The sequence below is a fragment of the Erpetoichthys calabaricus genome, chromosome 6, assembly GCF_900747795.2.
Source record: "Erpetoichthys calabaricus chromosome 6, fErpCal1.3, whole genome shotgun sequence".
NCBI classification, from domain to species: Eukaryota; Metazoa; Chordata; class Cladistia; order Polypteriformes; family Polypteridae; genus Erpetoichthys; species Erpetoichthys calabaricus.
Genome location: NC_041399.2, coordinates 28299559 through 28320054, shown reverse-complemented (window position 1 = coordinate 28320054; position 20496 = coordinate 28299559). Strand labels below are relative to the sequence as shown.

General features: G+C 40.3%; 1 protein-coding gene across 1 annotated transcript in view; it reads left to right on the top strand.

Annotated features, from left to right (window-relative positions):
* The window catches only part of LOC114653241 (centromere-associated protein E-like), a 402188-nt gene extending 383514 nt beyond the window's left edge, over positions 1-18674 (top strand). Inside the window, exon 34 of the mRNA XM_028803441.2 lies at positions 17344-18674. Within this exon, the coding sequence (XP_028659274.2) occupies positions 17344-17805 (462 nt within the window). The 3' untranslated portion in view covers positions 17806-18674. The remainder of the gene's footprint in view (positions 1-17343) is intronic.
* The last annotated feature ends 1822 nt before the right edge of the window (positions 18675-20496 follow it).

The window sequence follows — 20496 nt, the reverse complement described above, 5'->3', positions numbered from 1 at the left end:
GGCCCCTATAGGGTTCAGCTTCCATGCTCAATTTCCGTGGCCCCCACACAAACCAAGGGCAGCTGCCCTCTCGTGGTTCAGGGGAGGCGTAGTCCCTCTCGTGGTCCTTCTCAGTGTCTTGGCTGGGCACAGCCCACAGCCACCCTCCACATTGCCCTTCCGTCAGCTGAGACCCGTAGGGGCCAGCGGCCCATCCCGCAAGGGCAGGTCTCCAACGGTGGGGAGCCGACACACTCCAATCCAGGGCCTGGTCCTGCAAGACACAAACTAGAACAAGGGGTGGAGACGTTGCCTTGACGCCGCCACTCAGCGTCTCTCTTTACTTCGTATCGGCAACGCTCCCCCCTTCGACCAGCACCCCGGCTCTTGCCACTTTGGCACCGCCTCCGAGGTTTCCGTGCCCCCCATACTGGTACATCTGATGGGACCCGCTCGCACCCCCTTCTTCTCAGCTGCCTTTGGGGCTTGTGGCCCGTCACCAGACATGAGCTCCCAACCTCACGTCCTCCCTTATTGGAGAAGCCGGCTTTCTTCCTCCGGGTCTTCCTCTTTTTCTGGGTTGCCTTGACGGTTTGGGTCTCCCTTTGGGAAAGGAAGAGACCCCATGCCATCTGCGTCCCTGCAGAGTGGCGTGAGAACGACGCTGGCTCTGGGCATAGGGCCCTTGGACACCCAGCACACATCAGCCAGTGTCCTGACTGCCCTTTTGATCTCTCTGCCCTCACCACACAATCGGCCCTCACCGCCGCGTCCACTATCGGAGACCCTGCTACTTGAGTCCGATCAGAAACATCACGGCTCCTTTCGCTAGGGTCTCCCTTTCTTTTTACAGTGCCGGCTTCACCTACCTGCACCACCGCTTCTCTGGCTGGAGAATCCAGTGTTGCGCCGTCTTCATCCAACCTGCTGTAGAGTCTTCATTGACGCGATCGCCTTCCCCTCCAGCTTCTTCACTACTTCACAGAGGATGCGTATTATCTGGAATAGCATCTCTGAAATACCATATTGACCCTTTGGTGTGGTGAGGTTTTCAGTCCCTTTGCTAAGACAATTGAAATTTGGCTCCAGTGCATCCCATTCTATTGAGCTTTGTTGACATGTTTCTACACTGTGTTTGGAGTCCACCTCTGGTCAGTTCAACTGATTATACATGATTGGGAAAGGCATATGCCTGTCTATACAAGGTCTCACAGTTTATAATGTGTATCAGAGCAAAAGCCAAGCCATGAGGTCAAAGGAATTACCAGCAAAGGTTATACGCAGGATTGTGTTGAGGCTCAGATCTAGTGGAGGCTACAAACTAATTTTAACAGCACTAAATTATTCCCAAGACCACAGTGACCTCCATTGGGATATGGAACCACCACAACTCTTACTGAAGCTGGCTGCCAAGACAGACCTAGCAATTTTGGGAGAAGGGCCTAGATAAAAGAGGTGACCAATAACTCAGTGGTCACTCTGGCTGAGCTCTGGAGAACCTCCGTGGATATGGGAGAAACAAGCAACCATCACTTTAACACTCCGCTCACCTGGGTTTTATGACAGAGTGATCAGATGGAAACTTACCCTCAGTAAAACCATATGAAAGCCCTCTTGGAGTTTGTAAAAAAAAAAAAAAGGACACCTGAAGGGTTTTCAGACATTGAGAAACAGAATTCTCTGGTCTGATGAAATCAAGACTGAACCTTTTGGTCTCAATTCTAAGTATCTTGTATGGACAAGACCAGGCACCACTCAGCTCCTGCTTAATACCATTCCAGTGGTAAAGAATGGTATTAGAAACTTCATGCTATGGGTTTGTTTTTCAGCAGTAGGAACTGGGATACTAGACAGGGTTGAGGGAAGGCTGAATAGAGTAAAGTACAGAGATATCCTTACAAACTTGCTTCAGAGCACTCTGGAGTTCAGTCTGACCAGGTCGTTCACCTTTCAACTGGACAGTGACCCTAAGCACAAGCAAAGATAACACAAAGAGTGGTGTAGGGACAACCCTGTGAATGTCAGTGAGTTGCCCAGCCAGATCCTGAACTTGAACCCAATTGGACATCTTTGTAGAGGCATGAAAACAGCTTTTCACCAACTGTCTTGATCCAGTCTGACACAGTTCAAGTGGATCTGCAGAGAAAAAAAACAAGAAATCCCCAATTCTAGGTGTGTAAGGCTTGTTGTGTCATACCTTAAAAGACTCGGCTGTAATAATCGTTGCCAAATGGGTTCGAAATAGGTACAAGTAAAGGGTCTGAATACTTGTGTCAGTGGAATATTTTACTTTTTTATTTTTAATTAATTTACTTGAAGTTCTAAAATCCTGTGTTTGCTTTGTCATTAAGGGGTATTGAGTATTGCTTGAAGTGGGGAAAAAAATAAATTAAAATAATTTCAGCACAAGGATGCAGCATAACAAAATGTGATAAAAATGAAGGGCTCTGAATACTTTTCAAGACATGTAGGCTTCGTTATTAGTCCACTGTAGAATTATGCACACAAATGTCAAACTCAACATCAACACCAGTCAGAAAAGTCGCTGACAGCTTTAATGGCAACCACACCATAATAAAAAAGGTACAATTAAGAAATGTTTCTTTTTTGCTGGAGATGCGCAGCTGGGTCTCTCTTTGTTTGGGGGCTATTTTTATCAGTCAAAGTGATCCATTGTAGGGTACATACACCACTAAAGTAGGCTTACTTACCTGAGTGCATATTAACATAGATATATTGTTCACCATCATAGGATATCTGATTGGTCAAATCTTGTATAAATTTTTATAAGAGCTGTTGTGCTTGGTAATTAAAGATCGTATATCAACATATAGGGTATCCTGTAGGAGGTGCCACTGAGCCCCACACCCCCAGACACAATTGCACCACAGCAGTCCTAGTTCAACTAAAGTGCTTTTAATTTAAATAATACGGACCTCTTTTGTTCACAAACTCTTTCTATTCTTTTTTTTCTCCACTTCTCCTCTCTCTTCCACACCTGACTTCCAACTCCTTCTGAATCGTGTAGAGGGCTTTCTTTTAATTTGAGACCCAGGATTGCTTCCAGTGCTTAATCTATTGCCTCCGGGAAGCAGTTCTGGGTCAGGCAGGACAACAATGGTCTTTGTAACATCCGTATCCAAGAGCTCCCCCTGGCAACCCCCATAGGACCCAACAGGGCAGGCCCATCAAACCGCAACTCTCATACTGGGGCTTGTCAGACAGGATGCTGCCGCCCAGTGTATGTGGAGATGCTCTGCCCATAGCAGGCAGTTGACCACTGTGCTGATCTCAAGGTTCCTGCATCCATCCCAGCTGGTGCTCAGTGATTATAAGGATGCCACTCCTGATGTAGCTGCTGTAACATCCATCCACTTACGTGTCCTGGCATAGAAAGGAAATATCGCTCCCTCCCTGACCTTTCATTATCAAAACCTCCTGGCTAGGTAAGGGAGCGGTGGCCTTATGGGCTGGGACACTAGTTTGTCCATCACAGCAGCTATCAAGGATCTATGTGTAAAGAAATTCACTGTGTAAATTCTGCATACAGTGCTTGCTTCAGAAATCAGTCCCTAAAATATAGAAGAATTAAACAATAAGTTGGGATGCTTAGATTGGGGCTAGTATGCAGGACTATCCTGGAAAATATGGAATGTCTGGTCACCTTCCAAATTTTAATAAGGTACAATATGCTAAGGTAAAGTTTCAGTTTGTCACCAAGACAGTGGTTGCCCTTCTCACTGCAGGCTTCAGATTTGTCAACTGACCCTTCAGCGAATGGTGCCGTTTTATTTCTGGTACAGTAGGGTGTCATAAATGATGTGACAGAAGTAATTTAGTGGTATCAAGCAAAACTGGGAAAGCTCTACAGAAAACAGCTCATGAACACTTGAAATACATTTTCCCACACTGTTGCATCAATAAACCTGGTTTGAGGTTGATTGCAGGACACTTGGAACACAGTAATGTTACAATCAACGTCAATGGAAACTCCGTTATAATATACTGGGCTAAAGTACAGTTCAAAAAATGTTATTTCTTAGCTGGTCATTCACTGTTTGAGGGGTATATTTGTTAGTTTAATTCTCCCTGTCAACACACCTTCTTCCTGCCAGCAGCAGCCCATCCACAAACAATTTACAGTATAAGAGTCTGCTTCACTCTCATGCCTTACTGCATTTTCTTGTTTGCTCTCCTGATTTTGCCTTGTGCTCAAGTCTTTGACCTGAATGTACTTCCTTCCTATTTTGGGATTTGAATCCTGTTCTTGACTACTTCCTAACCTGCCCCTTATTCTTCTTTGCTTCTGACTTTTTTACTGACCCTTTCCCTCTTGACCAAATCACTGTGTTCTCTGTCGGCTCTCTGATTATTCTGTGCCGCTAGCGATTGTCCTCAGCATGTCCAAACGAATTGAAAATGTCAGACTGAAAGACTCTACATGACATAACCTCTGCTATCAGCGGCTTGATGCATTTAAAATGTAATGTGATACTTCACTGTTTTTAGATGATCTTAATATTTTGTTAGACTATATGTGTATGAACCAATTAAACGTTTAATAATCTTTTTTTGATCAAAAACACATTACAAATGGGGTTGTGTTACACGGCTTCTGTTTAAAGGTAAAATGTTTGCTTTCTTCAGTCTTTCGTTGTACTCTTTCCTGAGTCTAACATCCTTGAAGCCTTTATATTTCCATCAGCTCATTATCTTGGAACGCCATTGGCCTGCACCTCCTTACTGTACTCTTATTTTATAGCCTGGCCTGTGCATCACACAATGTATTATTACTTACTTGAGAATTGCATTTCATATCAAAGAGAAGCATTGGCGTGCTCAGTTTACAATAGTCTTACAGCACCCCTTCATCACATTTTATGAAATGAATGAATGCAGAACAATGCAAATTCATAAATCTATTGATATCATTCACTACTTCTGACCACAGTAATAACATCCAGGGCTGCACTCTCATTTAAACATTAATATGTCACATATGCTGTGACAAAACACCAGGAAATGGGTCAGAGGTTTTGTTAGAATAACTTTATTAAATGCAGTTCCCAACACTGGAACTATCAAATAGGTGGCCATGATACTGCCTCGTATACTCTGTAATAATACCATATAATGGATTTGTCATTCTGTAAGAAACTGTCCTTTGAAAAAGATAAATAGATAAGGTGGGGTAAAAGAATCCATTAATTTATTAGCTCTGAGGTTAATCTTCAGTAAATTTATAGGAGCATGATGCAAGTTGAGTTCAAAGATGGTTGTCGAGAAATGTTATGATTTATACAGTATACAGGTTCCTAAAGCCAGTGGTTCTGTATGTGATATTGATATCAGTTACACATTATCATATTACCTGATAGGCAATGTCAGAAACGAATTAGGTAGACAGACAAGTGAGGCAACATAATAACATAATAGTATTAAACTAAACTGGATAGCCAGAACCAGTTCCAGTATCATTAGGCATAATTCAAGATTCATCCTTAGATGGGGTGCCAGATATTCTTGGACTCTATATCCCCCCATATGCACACCCAGTTACAGCCTGAAGGGTCATCACCCCTAAAACTACAAAATGGTCAGACTATTTTTGCTTGGAGCCCATTAATATTGGTTGTTTTCTAGGGGACATTATGTTCTTCCATGCCCTCTCCTTGATTGTCTGCCACTATCTCAGCAAAGAGCCAAGCTTGCTTCACTTCTGTTGCGTTACTTTCCCTGTACCATCTTTGATATACTGTATTGTCTCACACTCAAAGCCAGCCTTGGACAGTGGTATGCAATGATATTCTTCTACTGCCAGAACAGTACCCAGCCTTTTTCTCCCTTCTGTCCTTTAGAGGCTTTTTGATGGGATTGACTACTTTCATGTGGCACCTCTTTAATGCACAGGGAATTTGCAGCCTCTTTCCAGATGGATACCCATTCACAAGACTTGCTTTTTTTATTGCCCTGAAAGAACAATTCCTGCTATTGGATTTACCTTCACTATACTACATGAGGTTTTATTGCATCTTGAATGAGGATAACGTCATAGAATATCACTCTATTGTAAATGCTGACATAACCTCTTCTTTTTTTTTATAAAGATGGCCCTACTTCATGATTTGTCACCAAAGATAAATAAACCACAGCTCATCTGGTAAGTACAGAGCAGAATTTTAGCCTTGAGCAACCAGTAATGGGCCTAACTCTGTGTCTTGAGGATTGCTGCGTATCATGACAGCCAGATGTGCTGTGGTTTTACAAGCTTTCACTTTTCCACTCCCACTTTAACATGAAACTCTGTAGTCTGTAAAGGGTATTTTTATTTTATGTACAGGCCTGCATGACACTGTAGTTAGCCTGAAGGAAACGGCAGACTGCTTTCATTACTCAATACTTACTGGTGTTTAGTGCTTTAAACTGTGGAGATAAGACTTCACTGCATGACTCTAGTGCTGATATTTTTACAGATGAACAAGTAGCCTTTCTTCTCTTTCCCAGTCTCAAAAATGCTCCTGTACAAATGACAATGTCTTAAAAGTAACTCTGTGGCCTTGTGGTTCACCCCTCATATCCCTCTTCTCCGTCCTAAGGTAGACTTTGTTTTCTCAGCACTCAAAGGATGGTCATTACAAGAGATTGTAGTGTAATACAGCATCATCTGTTTTAACCAAGAAACTCAGAATGACAGCTACCAACAGTTTACATTTGCAGGTGTCAGAAACACGGGACATTGAAGTGACAAGGCCACATAAGCCATCTTGCAATTCCAGTCCAACCTAAGAGGACTTGTAACTTCTTTTAAGCACTAAGTCAAGTTGGTAGAGGGCAATTAAGCACCACCTTTCTTTTACAGCTTATTCCTGATGTTTAGGAAGCAGAATTGAAAGAAGGGGTGAGTACCTAGGTGGGTGACATCTATGTGATCATGGCTGGTTGTGCAGCTACCTGAATCCACAGTTACTGCATTTTGTCTACCATCTGTTTGAACATTTCCAAGACAGTCTGCGCATTCGTCTAGTCTTCCATTTCCTGTGGGACCTCCCCAACTGCTCTACTGTAAGCAAGAAGAAAAAACATCAGACAGAAAGTTGGAGCATCATGGACTATCCTATTTAATTGTGGTGGTTTATTGAAAAATGAAGCAAGGGCTATAGTAACACAAATGTGTTTCCCTCCTGGGCCATTCCACAATTAGCAAGGACTACCTATTTGGTTGTCTTTTTAATGGTGAGAGACAAGAACAGACAGGACAGGAGGTGGGATTTTGGTGATATCAAAGGGCTTCTGATTAGTTGGCTTCTTCTGGGCCAAGAGTGTAAGAGAAAAATTGTTGTGCTGCTGTGATACTTTCAGATCCTTTCCCCATGTGCCCTTCAGATTTTCCCCTGTTAAAGACAGACACACATCTCTCATATGACAACAGGTGCGTAGTACCCCTAGTGCTGTAAATGGCCCTTTTGTATGTTTTAATATTTTTATATACAGGGAATGAATAGGCAAAGCTGTGTGCTTACCTGCAGGCAGTCTTATGGGTATGTAAACTTTTTATGAAATTGTTTGCAACTGTCTAGAAGGCTTTGAAGTTGGATTATGACATAGTCTACAGTCTTTTTCTAGTCAAAGCCAAATAAATCAAACCTAATTAAATGATGTTTTTTAAAAGTGTCTTGTTCTTAAATGTTAGCAAATACTGTATTGTTCTAGGCAAAGTTTGGACATGAGTTGAAAATTGCATTATTCAAATTGACACCATCAGTCATATGCTGTTACCGAAAATCGTATGGCAGCAGCAATTAAAACGATACAATCCTATGCCGGTGGGATAAGCTCCAGCCCCTATGACTCTTGTCCTATTATGAATGGATAGATGCAGGAAACTGTGCTGGACCTCCAAGACTAAATGTGTCACTGAGATGGGCCATGTCACACAATTCGGTTTATTAATAAAATATAATAATTTATAGCCCTGTTTTAATATAACAAATTTCCTCCTGGATATAAATAAAGTTCTTTTTTACTAATCTAAAAGAAATACACTTACCTGGTGCAGAAAGATGAAGTGAGAGATTGAGACTCTGGTAAGCCTGCTGCTTCATTGCTGTGTGTTTGCGCACACATGAGCCTATGGTCAGGTGATATATAATACTAATATAATAAATGCTAATATAATACTACAAATAAAAGAAGGGTTTATCGTTTTGTAGTGGAGCCTCAGAGTGTTAAACATATTGGGAAAGATATAAAAAGGGAGGCTTAAGAGAGTGTGAGAGAAACTTGGCTGTCTGATGCTGGTTTGGCATGCATGCATAAGACAGAGGGTCTTTTTTAAACGTAGAGTTCTGGGGGAGAGTATGTCGCCTGCATCATGGAGCAAAACCTCATTGGAGGGAGTGAATGCAGCGAAGGTATTGGCAGCCATATAAAACTGGATAGAAAATAAAAGATGGGGTCTTTCTGCTGTTACTGTCCTAGTAGTGGAGTACACCCTAGGGGAGCCCTAAAGCAGTATTTAGTGGCAGTCTTGATGAGCTGTGTATTCTTTTCTTTTTATGTATAGTGTCCAAATCCTTTTTTCTTTCTTTATTTATTTTTTCTGGGAGAAAGGTGGAAGAAAAAAAAAGTACTTTAATCATTTTTGTGTTTATCTTTTTGCTATTCGTGTGTTTTTTCAGAGTGTTAATAGGACTGCGTATTTAGTTGATGACAATTTTTTAAATTTCATTTGTGTTTTATTCACAGTAAATACAGACTTGCTATTGCTTCACTATATCTTTTTGTCTGTCTCCTTCCACTTCACTACTGGTCTTGGTTCATGAACTATTAGATGCACAGAGTTCAAGGCGTAGGGTATTACAGTATCCAATTCTTTTGTCAGTAATTAACAGGGAACACTTTAAAATAAAGAATGCAAAATATACATTTTGAAAAGCTGTGCCAAAGTTAAGCAAGTCGTAGTATATTTATGGACTATAGTGTTGCTTTGACCATTTTTACTGGTTTTTTTTTATCGATGAATTCAACAGTATGTTTAAATTGCTACAAAAACAAATATCCAAAGTTGACTAAAACTGTCTATTTTACATGAAATACTTTATCATAAATTTCAATGAGTAGCCGTCTTGGCCCATGTAAGAGAAAACCTTATCCCATTAAGTCTCCTTCAATATTTTTGTCACAAGCACAATGTTTTGTAAAGTCTGCCCCATCATTTTAAATTGGTAGAGGTGTTATGCATGCAGATGCCTTCACACAGTGAGATATTTAATAAGCCACACAGGGTATAAATTAGTTTGTTAACTTGAAGGTGATTTAAAGAATCTCATCCTTTTACCTTTTTCACAAGAAGAATATTTTGCAAATCATCCAGCAATATGCAGGGAATAATTTGGTTCAGTTTGGCAGCTTAGCCTCAGGGTTCTTCTTTCTGTTTTCCTCTGCTGTTTTCACTCTGCTCGATCATCCCAGTGCACAGGGCAAGAGGGTTATATTCATTCTAAAAAGGATGTGTTCCTTTTGGGGATGAGAAAAAAAAAATCTCAGAGATTAAAGAGGTTCTATAAATATAGTTTGTCTACTTTCTTTGTAAAACAGATTTTGCTACTTTACACTGACTTTGGACATGTATCACACATTCTAGTTTTACTATCTTCATTTTTTTTCTCCCTTGTACTTGTCAAGTCTTGTAAACAGAGCTTGTGCCTCACACATGTGTATAGTTCTCAAACTGTGCTCGGTCGACCTGAGATGTTTAATCCACACTGAACTGGATAGGACATTCTAAAGTTTTGTTTAGGTGGGAGTAACCTGTGTGGAATTGTCGGAAAGCGCTTGCTGCTGCTAAGATATCTGCTGGAAAGTGTATTTTCTAAATCCTGGCACTGGTAGGCCGCAGTTCTTACAAGTTTCTGTGTTAACGTATGCTTTCATCAGCCAGACTTCTCCATTTAATTCTGATCGTCCATAATCAGATGAGTAGCTTTTTTACCTGTCTGTGTCCTTACATTTTTAAAGTAAAGTAAGAAAGTCACATTTGTTTTGAATTCCATCCATTATCCTACACACCTAATCCAGTTTAGGATTGCTATGGCTCGGCTCTGACATGGCAGCATCATTTGCGAGGCCCTGGATAAAACTCCAGTCTATCACTATGCACACTCATCTATTCAACCACAATGGGTACTTTAGAGTCACCATTTAACTTAATCTGCACATCTTTGAAATGTAGAGGGAAAACTCACCCAGACATGGGGAGGAATGTACAAGCTGCACAGCAGGGTGGTCCACAGACCAGTGCACAGTTAATGTTTGTGTAATCCTCTCTACAGGGCTTATTTTTGTCATTTATTGATAGCTTCCGTACCTGTGAAGTTTCGACCTGATTTTGAAATTATTTAGAGGTCGCTCCATTCTGAACATTTTATTTGTATTGTTACTATCTATGTACTCTTGCGGGGGGTTGGGTGGTTCTTAAATGGCTAAGTGAATAGTAAACAAAAAAAAATGAAACAGAGAACATTCCAGTACAGTCGCTCCTGCACATCGGTGGAATCAATCAACCATGGACCAGAAATATCCATCCATCCATTTTCCAACCCGCTGAATCTGAACACAGGGCCACGGGGGTCTGCTGGAGCCAATCCCAGCCAACACAGGGCACAAGGCAGGAACCAATCCTGGGCAGGGTGCCAACCCACCGCAGGACACACACAAACACACCCACACACTAGGGCCAATTTAGAATCGCCAATCCACCTAACCCGCATGTCTTTGGACTGTGGGAGGAAACCGGAGCGCCCGGAGGAAACCCATGCAGACACATGGAGAACATGCAAACTCCATGCAGGGAGGACCCAGGAAGTGAACCCGGGTCCCCAGGTTTCCCAACTGCGAGGCAGCAGCGCTACCCACTGCGCCACCGTGCCGCCCTGGACCAGAAATATTCAGGGGAAAAACATTCCAGAAAGTTTCAAAAAGCAGAATTTGAATTTGCCTTGTGCCAAGCACAACACTGAATTCACACGAATGAAGTGACATGTAGGCATATGTAGTGGTGCAGAGAAGGTGTGGGCTGACACAGCTGATGTCATCAGGGAAGCACACCACTCACAGTGGTCAGAGACGAGATCTGCATGGTTGACAGATGGAGCACTTCATTTAACTTATGCCGCAAAGTGCTCACCTCTGAGCCAAGACAGCACAGGTTTTGTAGCTCACCACTGGCAGTTCACCACATCGCAAATCTTTGAACTGAGGTGCTTCATGCTGAGAGTCCACAGCAGTTCAGTTTGTCAACAAGGGTGGTGTTTGCACTGTGGACGGGGGAAGTGTAGTGGTGACACAAGAGCAGAGAAGTTGAGGGCTGACACAGAAAGAGATCAGCTGACATCACCAGGGAATCGCACCGCTCACAGTGGTCAGAAACGGGTTGTGCACGGCTGATAGAAGCCGTGGCAGAGGCTAAGGCTAAGAGGGAGTGTAACATGATGTCTCTCGACGAGAAAGTAAAATTCTTAGATCTTTTGAAAAGCAGCATATCACTTGCCGAAGTCATTATTCCATAAACTATGCAGCGTAAAATCTAATTACATAGCATTTACATTGTATTAGGTATTATATATAATCTAGAGAACGATGAAGGCTGCACACTTGTCACACGAGAATCGCTATAAAGACAACATGGAAATGGAGAAAATTTGTAGTCTTGTATGCTGACATCTAAGATACAAATTTGGAACCTTGTAATCTACAATCTATGACACTGTGGCGAATTAGTGAATCAAAATTAGTGATGTCAATAAAACCAAATCACATTTTTAATTTTTTTTTATATACAATGAGCACTGACTATCCAAGATAAAATGGGATTTGTATATCCTCACCAGTCTTCTTCATTTTGCTCACTCGAATGACATTCACAATCAAAATTTACAATATAGTAAGTGTTCCCACGGTGGCAGTAACACAGACATGGAAGCAACAGTTAGGTTATAGTCGAGCAAACAAAACAGAGGCAAAGCATACTTTAGTTATACTGAAATACTGGAGTGTGCAATATGGACACACTATGAAAAGAAGTGTCAGCAGGACACAATCTAATATCACATATTACAGCTCTCAATATCAGCCATTGTAAGCCCTGATGGTGTTAATTTGCAGTTGGGCTATTTTTTCTGCTTACAGGTACATAGATCCTTATGTTACTCTATATTTTAGTTTTCATAACAGAAAATGATGTTTGTTTATAAACATTGTGTTTTTAAGTGAAGATTTTGTGCTCTTAAAGTTTTCAATCTCTCTTTCTTCCAACTGGAGAACGCCTTTCCAAATGTAAGCATTCATGAGCCCATGAGTGGTTTTCGTGTTTTATTACTTAATTTTTTTCAATTAATTCATTTGAACCCACACTTTAATATTCTAGTGAAGTAATGTCACTGCTCTTTTAAATGTATGTTAGTAGTGCGTAAGGTTTTCGCATATGTAGAATTCCTCAGGAAAAGAATGATCAACATTTGTAAGTGTAGTCTTTACTTTTATAGGTCAGTTACTTCTTGGCATTTGCTGTATGAGATGTGGGCGCACGTGCAAACTAACAAATGACTGTCGTACCCTGCATTGCATAAGCAGGTCTTATCTAGTTGAATAAAGATCGCCCAGTCTACTGTGTTTACTTAGTTCATTCCCTTTACTTCATTGAACTAAAATGGCTATAAACAAACTGGAGCCGGCAGAATCGGCCACATTTATAACATGATTAGGTCTGCCATAGTACAGAGTGGGCATGAATGGGAAAAAGATGAAGGCATCCTACTGGCACACAGGACAAGGCATGCTGCACGTTTGACAGCCCACCTCCCATTATATTGGCACCAACCACCTACATTAGCATTAAACATGGAATAAATTGCAGACTCTGTGTGTTATACTAGCAGACATTCTAGCTGCAGAGTACTGGCAAATGACGTTCCATTTCTCTGCAGAATATGCCATAAAAGAAGATGAAAATTAAATCTACCAAATTTTGAGTTGCTGGAATTCGACACGAACTTCAAATTTCTGTGTAACATTTACATGTTGCTGATTATTTATACAAAACATTTACCAAATTTCTTGGATTTTAGCATTTCTAGTCAAAATTATCCTCACAGGTGGCGCAGTGGTAGGGCTGCTGCTTTGCAGTAAGGAGATTGTGGGTTCGCTTCCCGGGTCCTCCCTGTGTGGAGAGCACTTTGAGTAGTGAGAAAAGCGCTATATAAATGTAAAGAATTATTGTTATTGTTATTAAAATAAACAAAAAATTAGAGTAAAGTTGTAAACAGAGCATCTTGTTAAAACAGTAGTTAACCTGAAACCCTGCAGTGACAATGGTGGATCAAGCTGTACCACGGAGAAACTGTGGCAGTAAATTCAAGTGACAGTTCTATTAGACTAAACAGATTAAATGAACTGAAGCACAGAAAAGGTTCCGTAAAACATCAGAATTGGGTGGAAATAACACAAGCCTGTGAGCCATCTTGTTTGGTGCAAACAATAGAGGTCAATAGTGGCAGTGAGAAAGTGTGAGGAAAGTTTTTGGGGCACACAATAGAGCCCCTGATATCCACTTAATAATACTTGAATGACAAGGCATATCCAAATATTGTTCATGACTAAATTCACCCCTTCGGACTACAGTTTATCCACACTCAGATGACAATGCAGCATGTCACAAAGCACATATTTGTCACAGAATTGTTCCAGGAACATGATGGTGAGTTTTCATTGCATCAGTGAATTTCATGATCCCCAGTTCCCAACTCTATCAAGCGTTTTTGAGCTAAGGTGGAAATAACTATTCTGTGCAGCTGTCCAATTTGCAGCAACTGTCATTTCCAAATGGAACAATTCCTTGCATTTTGCAGAATACTTGCCGAGATGAATTCATGCTGTTCTGAAGGACAAAACGTACAACCTGCTACTGGCTATGCAGATCTAATAAAATGGCAAATCACTGTATATGTGCACCTCTCTGTATCAAACATCATACTAGGAACAACAATTCTAGTGTTACAGAAATATCTGTTTATGAATGGATTACTACCAGGTAAAGAAGTAACAACAATATGGAAGTTCATATTGCTTTAAGCCCTGATTTCTTTTCTTAAATTGTAATCCATCCATCCATCCATTATCCAACCCGCTATATCCTAACTTCAGGGTCATGGGGGTCTGCCCAAGCCAATCCCAGCCAACACAGGGCGCAAGGCAGGAAACAAACCCCGGACAGGGCGCCAGCCCACCACAGGGCTAAATTGTAATCATAATGGGATTATTAATCAAAATTCATCTGAATATTTATATCTAAAAATAAAGACAACTGTATTTTACAAATTTCTTAGGTACATCATCAGTGTTGTAATCTGAAGTCCTTAGGCATTTCAGATCTTTTAACATCACACCCTCTCTAATGGAATACAAGTCCACTAACTGCTCTTCTAATTCACAAGTCGACAGATCACATATAATCTTGCTCAGAGTCACTTTAAGCCGGTCTCTCTGCAGGCTACTGAATACTGTGACCTTACTGTTCAAAGAAAATATGTGGTGTGCCTTTACTTAAAGTGTATCAAATATAATTATTTTCATTATACTGTACTTCCCTAGTCCCATAAATACACACGATGTGCACCTGGCCAAATTCAAATAAATAAGCAACAAAATTGTGCAGCAATTAAAAAGAACTCAAAAAATTTTCCTCAAACCTCAGAAGTGATCAAAAGCCAACTGAGAGTGGAAAGTTGTTTCACCAAAGTAAAATAAATATACAGTCATTTTGCAAGAAACTGAGTATTAGCTTGTTGTGCTCTGTACAAATTAAGGTCTAGAAAGGAACACTAATCAATAATCTGATATTATGTTGAGATTTTACCCCAAGCGCAGAAGTAGCATCATCATCCATGAATTTTCTGTTAATCGAAGGTGGCAAGCTGGGCACTGGAGCAATTACTGGATACAAGCCAAACATGACTGGGGCAGAAGTTGATTGCATACACACAGTTACATTCATAGCTTTATACAGTTAATCACACATTTTGGTTATGGGAGAATTGGAGTACCCTGAGTTAACACACTCAAACATGGGACGAACATGCAAATTCTGCACTTGGAGCTGTGAGGCAGTAGCAGTATCCCCCACAGCAGCATGGCACCCCAGTATAATGCTGACTTTTATTAAGTTTATTGTCGTCTTCCTCTCTGTGCAACTTCAAAAATCTTTCTGTTATCTAAGAAAAATTTGATGAATCATATACATTTCTTAACATTTAATTGCTGATTCATTACGGCTATATGGTCCAGATGTCTATAAATGTCCTTACTCATTTTGGATGACGTGTGATCATGTTTTATTTTTGTATTTTATATGTTAAATTATTTTTCCAAATATTCATTAGTGAAAGAAATGTACTCCTTGGCTAATTATTTTTGTAATTTCAAAAGAAAAAAGTCGCCCAAATTTTGGCAAATATTCTGATTTTTATTAAAGGATTACTGCCTTCAAAACTTATCATTTTTTGTATCTGTTTTTTTACACCATGTTTGTAGTTGTGGTTGCGAAGAATTTTAATCATATGTTTTTATGAAGAATGAAAATAACAAAATTCTTAAATGGCACAAGGGGTGACAAATAATGAACAACAGCAGACATCCACAAAAAAAAAATTCAAATTACTGAAGTTGCATTTTCCATGTCAGGTATCCTGTCATATACTCACAAAACACGTTTTTGGTAAAATACTGCTAAACAAAGCTTTTCTGGAAAAACCTCTCTGAACAAAAATGCAGCACTGAAATGAGAATAAGCTTTTGAATTGAATTGTATAAGATGGAAGTTTGCCTTGAATTTGTGTATACAGTATCTGAGGTGCCTCAACAAACAGAAGGGAAATTTACAAACAGCTGATGTAACATCCGGAAGTACTGGATTTGTGGCTTATTGTCCAACAAATAAGGGGAGAGGCACAGTTTTTCCAAATATGATTTATTTAGTAGTATTTTAGGTAAAATACACATTTGGAATACACAACTGACAAATGGATTATGCTGCAACATGAGTAACTGGAGATTTATTTTCAGATTTCTTTTTTTTTTTTTTTTTTTGATTGTTTAGAGTTAGTCATAATTGACATCCATTGTATCAGGAGTTTTGTTGAAATAAACAGGTTTTGTCACTCTTCACTACACATAACTCCTGGTAAGTGACAGACAAAAACATTATCCTGTTTAAAAAAAAAAAGAAAAAGTTGACCAATTTTTTTCTTCTTCATTAAATGGAGATACAAGTGCGGAGCTTAAACATCTCTTAAACTATTTCTTCTTTCTTTTTTTTCCTCTTTCCTAATGAGAAAATATAGATTCAGTAGCACAAAGCTATTATGTAGCAAGGAATGTTTTTGGGACTTTCTACAGCCTCATTGCAGATGTTAGGAGATCAGTCTGGAAAATCACAAGGATGTGTAGATCTGTAAAATCATTTAAGTGCTGTACTGTTGTTTCCAAAAGGCTGATAAGCACATGTGATTGAGGTTATGTGTGCATTCATTATAGCAGGAGCCGCAGTGTTGGGGATCTAAGTAAAAATACATTGTGAACATAAGTCTGTTTTTATAGCTTCTGGCAGCATCATGCTTCCTCCATAAGCCACAGACTGATGGGAGCTCTAATGCAGCTTTCATCTCTGTCCAGTTGCTAATGTCAGACATACCACTCGCCCACAACTGCTTGGCCACGTTCGGGTGAAGCAAGGCATTCGTTTTTATCATCTTCTTTTTATCACCATCGAAGAAATCAGAATTTGTCTTGAGAACGCCTTTTCTAAATGCAGGTTGGTGGGCCCTCCCATTCTACAGGACCTGGCCTGATTATATATGACCTCCATCTACAAAGAGGGGTGGTTAAGTAAGGTGGCTACTTAGGAGACCCTCAGGTGCTCTGATTAATTGCTTTTTAAATATTCAGAATGTCCCTATAATTTTTGCTGTCAGCTTCAAATATGCAAGTCAGTTCCATGTACATTATAATGACTACAATTAAGAAAAATAAAAGCTGATTAAAATTTTTTCCTACAAGAAAGCCTGTCTGAAATTATAAGCTTTTGGTCTTGAAATATCATTTCATCCTGTAAGTGAGGTGCCTGCATGTTTTGGGGTGCAATTAGAACAAATGTATAGTCTTGGTTTGATGTATGATTGAATGACACTAATTCTCTTCGCATATTGTCTACCTGTCAATCTTCTTTTGAACACTGTAATTTTAAATTTGTTATATTATGTATCTCCTCTCCCTTCACAAACTCATTTTTATTTGTTTGTTTCCCCCCCTAAGCTTAACGCCCTGAGCAAAGAGAACACTCACCAAAGACAACTCCTGGAGGAGGAACAAGTAAAACGAGAACAGCTTGAGATGCAGTTAAAGACCTGCAATCAGACCTTTAGTCCCCTCAGGGCGACAGTGGAGTTGAGAACAGAGGAGAAACATCAGCTCAGACCCTTTGAGCCTTCCCAGAAGACGGAGACAAGGTGCTCTGACCCCGAAGCCTTTCCAAACATATGGTCAATTCTTGAGCGTGAGCCTAGCCGGACCTCTGGAAGTGAACTAAGTGAAATCTTAACCAAGAGGGATTTCGAGGACTCGTGGAAGGTAGACTCCCTTGATAAAGCGTATTGGTTCCAGCGATTCGGAGAGGGCACATCACAGCTAAATGAAATCACGGATTTCTGGTCAGATAAAATAAATGCACTCAATGTGGAAGTCAACCAAGCATATGCGACAACACCGAAGAAATAATTTTCCTCTCCTGGTATATTTTCAACATTTGTACAAGTAATCAGTCCAGCATGCTTAGATTAAGGTGAAATGAGGTTTTTACTGTCCATTTAATAGTTAACATCAAAACTGAAAGTGGGTTATATGAAATTTCACAAGTTGGTCATAATTAATGTTTTATTTTTTTCTAACACAACATCAATAGAAATTAATTCCCTGAATTGGAAATCCTTGCTTTGTTTTCAGCCTTTTTTTTTTTTTGAAGTAATTCTTCTGAACAAGTCTCCCATTTAGCCTTCCTGAGAATGTTTATTTGTGTATATACTTGGCTCAGTAGATTAATTTGCTTAATTTATTAAACAATCCTTGGTCAGTGGCATATATTGCCGTGCAGCGCGTGCATGAAAATGCCAGTGGGTATACAGTCAGCAGGAAATTAGCTGTCATCTCCATCTAGTGATCCCGTGTTCTCATAAATAAAAAAGAGGTGAATCACCTTGTATGTTTGTAGTGCATGCTGATAATGTCATTTTCATTTAAATTCAGATACGGTAGGAAATCATTATTCATTCTTTCTTTTTAAATGTGACATTGTTAAAAAGTATGTATAGTGTGTACATAGCGAATTTCCCCCAATTAATTGTTTGAAGATATTTCTTAAATCATTAAATATGAAATGTGTTCTTTAATTTTGCTTATAATTCAAACCTGGACAACTCAGATATTAATGGGCCAGTATATGTGCTACAATTTACCTTTTTTAACTAATTTTTATACTGAACAGTGCTCACGCATAAAATGATCATTTATTGAATGATGCATTTATGTAACTAATGATGATTATATGGTGAGTGTTTTTTACTTCTTAAAAAATATTAAATGAAAATTGAAAAGGAAATGAGATTTATTTAAAATATGTGTGTGTCTCAGCTACAGAGGGATCACACTCCTCAGCCTCTCAGGTAAGGCTTATTTAAGGGTGCTGGAGGGAGGAATCCCTCAGATGTTTAAGCCAAAAATATAAAGGGAATAATGCGGATTCCATTCTGGCCATGGAACAGTAGGCCTGCTCTGCTCCCTGGGGCATGCATGGGAGTTTGATAAGCCAGGGCACAAGTACTTTGTAAATTTGGAAAAAATCATACGACTGTACCCCTTAGGATGTGTTGTTGGAGGGGCTGCAGGTATATGGGGTGACTGGGTGCTCTTGTGTGCTATTTGAACACAGTGAGAGCTGTGTCTTCATCCTTGGCATTAAGTTAAATATGTTAACTGTGGGTGTCGCACTTCGTCAAGGCTCTGTCTTGTCACTGCTGTTGTTTGTGGTTTTCACAGGTAGGACATCAAGGCACAACTGAGGATGTTAGGTTGTCCAGTTAAGGAAGCTTGGGGCAGCATTGTTACTTCTCTTTACCTCACCTAACTGTGACCTTCGGCTTCCACTCAAGTGGTTTACTTCAGGGTGTGAAGCGGCTGGAATGAGGTTGGGCACCTCCAAGTCTAGCATCATGACTGTCTTTCTCAGAATACAGTGGATTGATTTCTCTAGGTGATGGTGGGACAGCTGCCCTTAATCGAGGAGTTAATGTATCTCAGGATCTTGTTCATGAGTGATGGAAAAAGGAATTGTAAGATCAGCAAGGAGACTGGAGCGGTGAGTGCTGTTCTGCGGGTGCTGTGCCAGACTGTAATGCTGAACCAAGAGCTGTATCTAAATACAAAACTCCTGGTTTAGCAGTCGATTTACATCACTGTCCTCACCTGTGATCGTGGGCTGTTTGGTAATGGCCAAAAGAATGAGATCACAAGTACAAGCAAGAAAAATCTAACTGACACTCTGTGACAACGGGAGAAATGCAGTGATTCGGGGGAGCCTTAGAGTAGAGTTGCTTCTCCACCAGATTGAGGAAAGCCTGTTGAGGTGATCTGGATATGTTGTAAAGAAGCCCCCTGGGCAGCTTCCCCGAGAGCTACCCTGGGTATATCCCACTGGGTGGAGACTCTGCAGCACATCCAGTTCATGCTGGACGGATTAGTTCTCTTGGCTGGCTTGGAACCAACTGGGAATTCCCCAGGAAGAGCTGGAATATTTAGCTGGCAACAGGGAAGTCTGGGCTGCCCTGCTTGGCCTGCTGCCATCATGACCTTCACCAGGAAACACGGTTGAGAAAATGAGAGATTTTGGGATGAAATATTCAGTGTCAATGTATAATCCATCCATCCATTTTCCAACCCGCTGAATCTGAACACAGGGTCACAGGGGTCTGCTGGAGCCAATCCCAGCCAACACAGGGCACAAGGCAGGGAACCAATCCTGGGCAGGGTGCCAACCCACCGCAGGACTTAATGTATAATGGCATGTCTTTTTTTTTTCTTTTTTCACATACACAGGCACACAAGTGTACTCTAAACAGGCCAAGGATAGAAAAAAAAGCTGAAAACTTCTCAGCCTAAAATCAAAGTTCAGGCCTGGCACTTTCTGGTGTCAAAGCTGCCAGTACACAATCATGTCATCTATTGTTTTCTCACTTTTTGACTATTTATTTTATTAATTTAAATGTAACAAATTCCTACTACGTGATTTGTGGTGTTTGCCAGTCAGGTTTATTTTGTTGAGTTTCTTTTATTTCCAGATCTTGAAGTAAAGTATTGGTTTGTGGGCAAAAGCTAAATTGCTGTTGCCGTCTGCTGTAAGAGAAGGGTTAGAAGAAG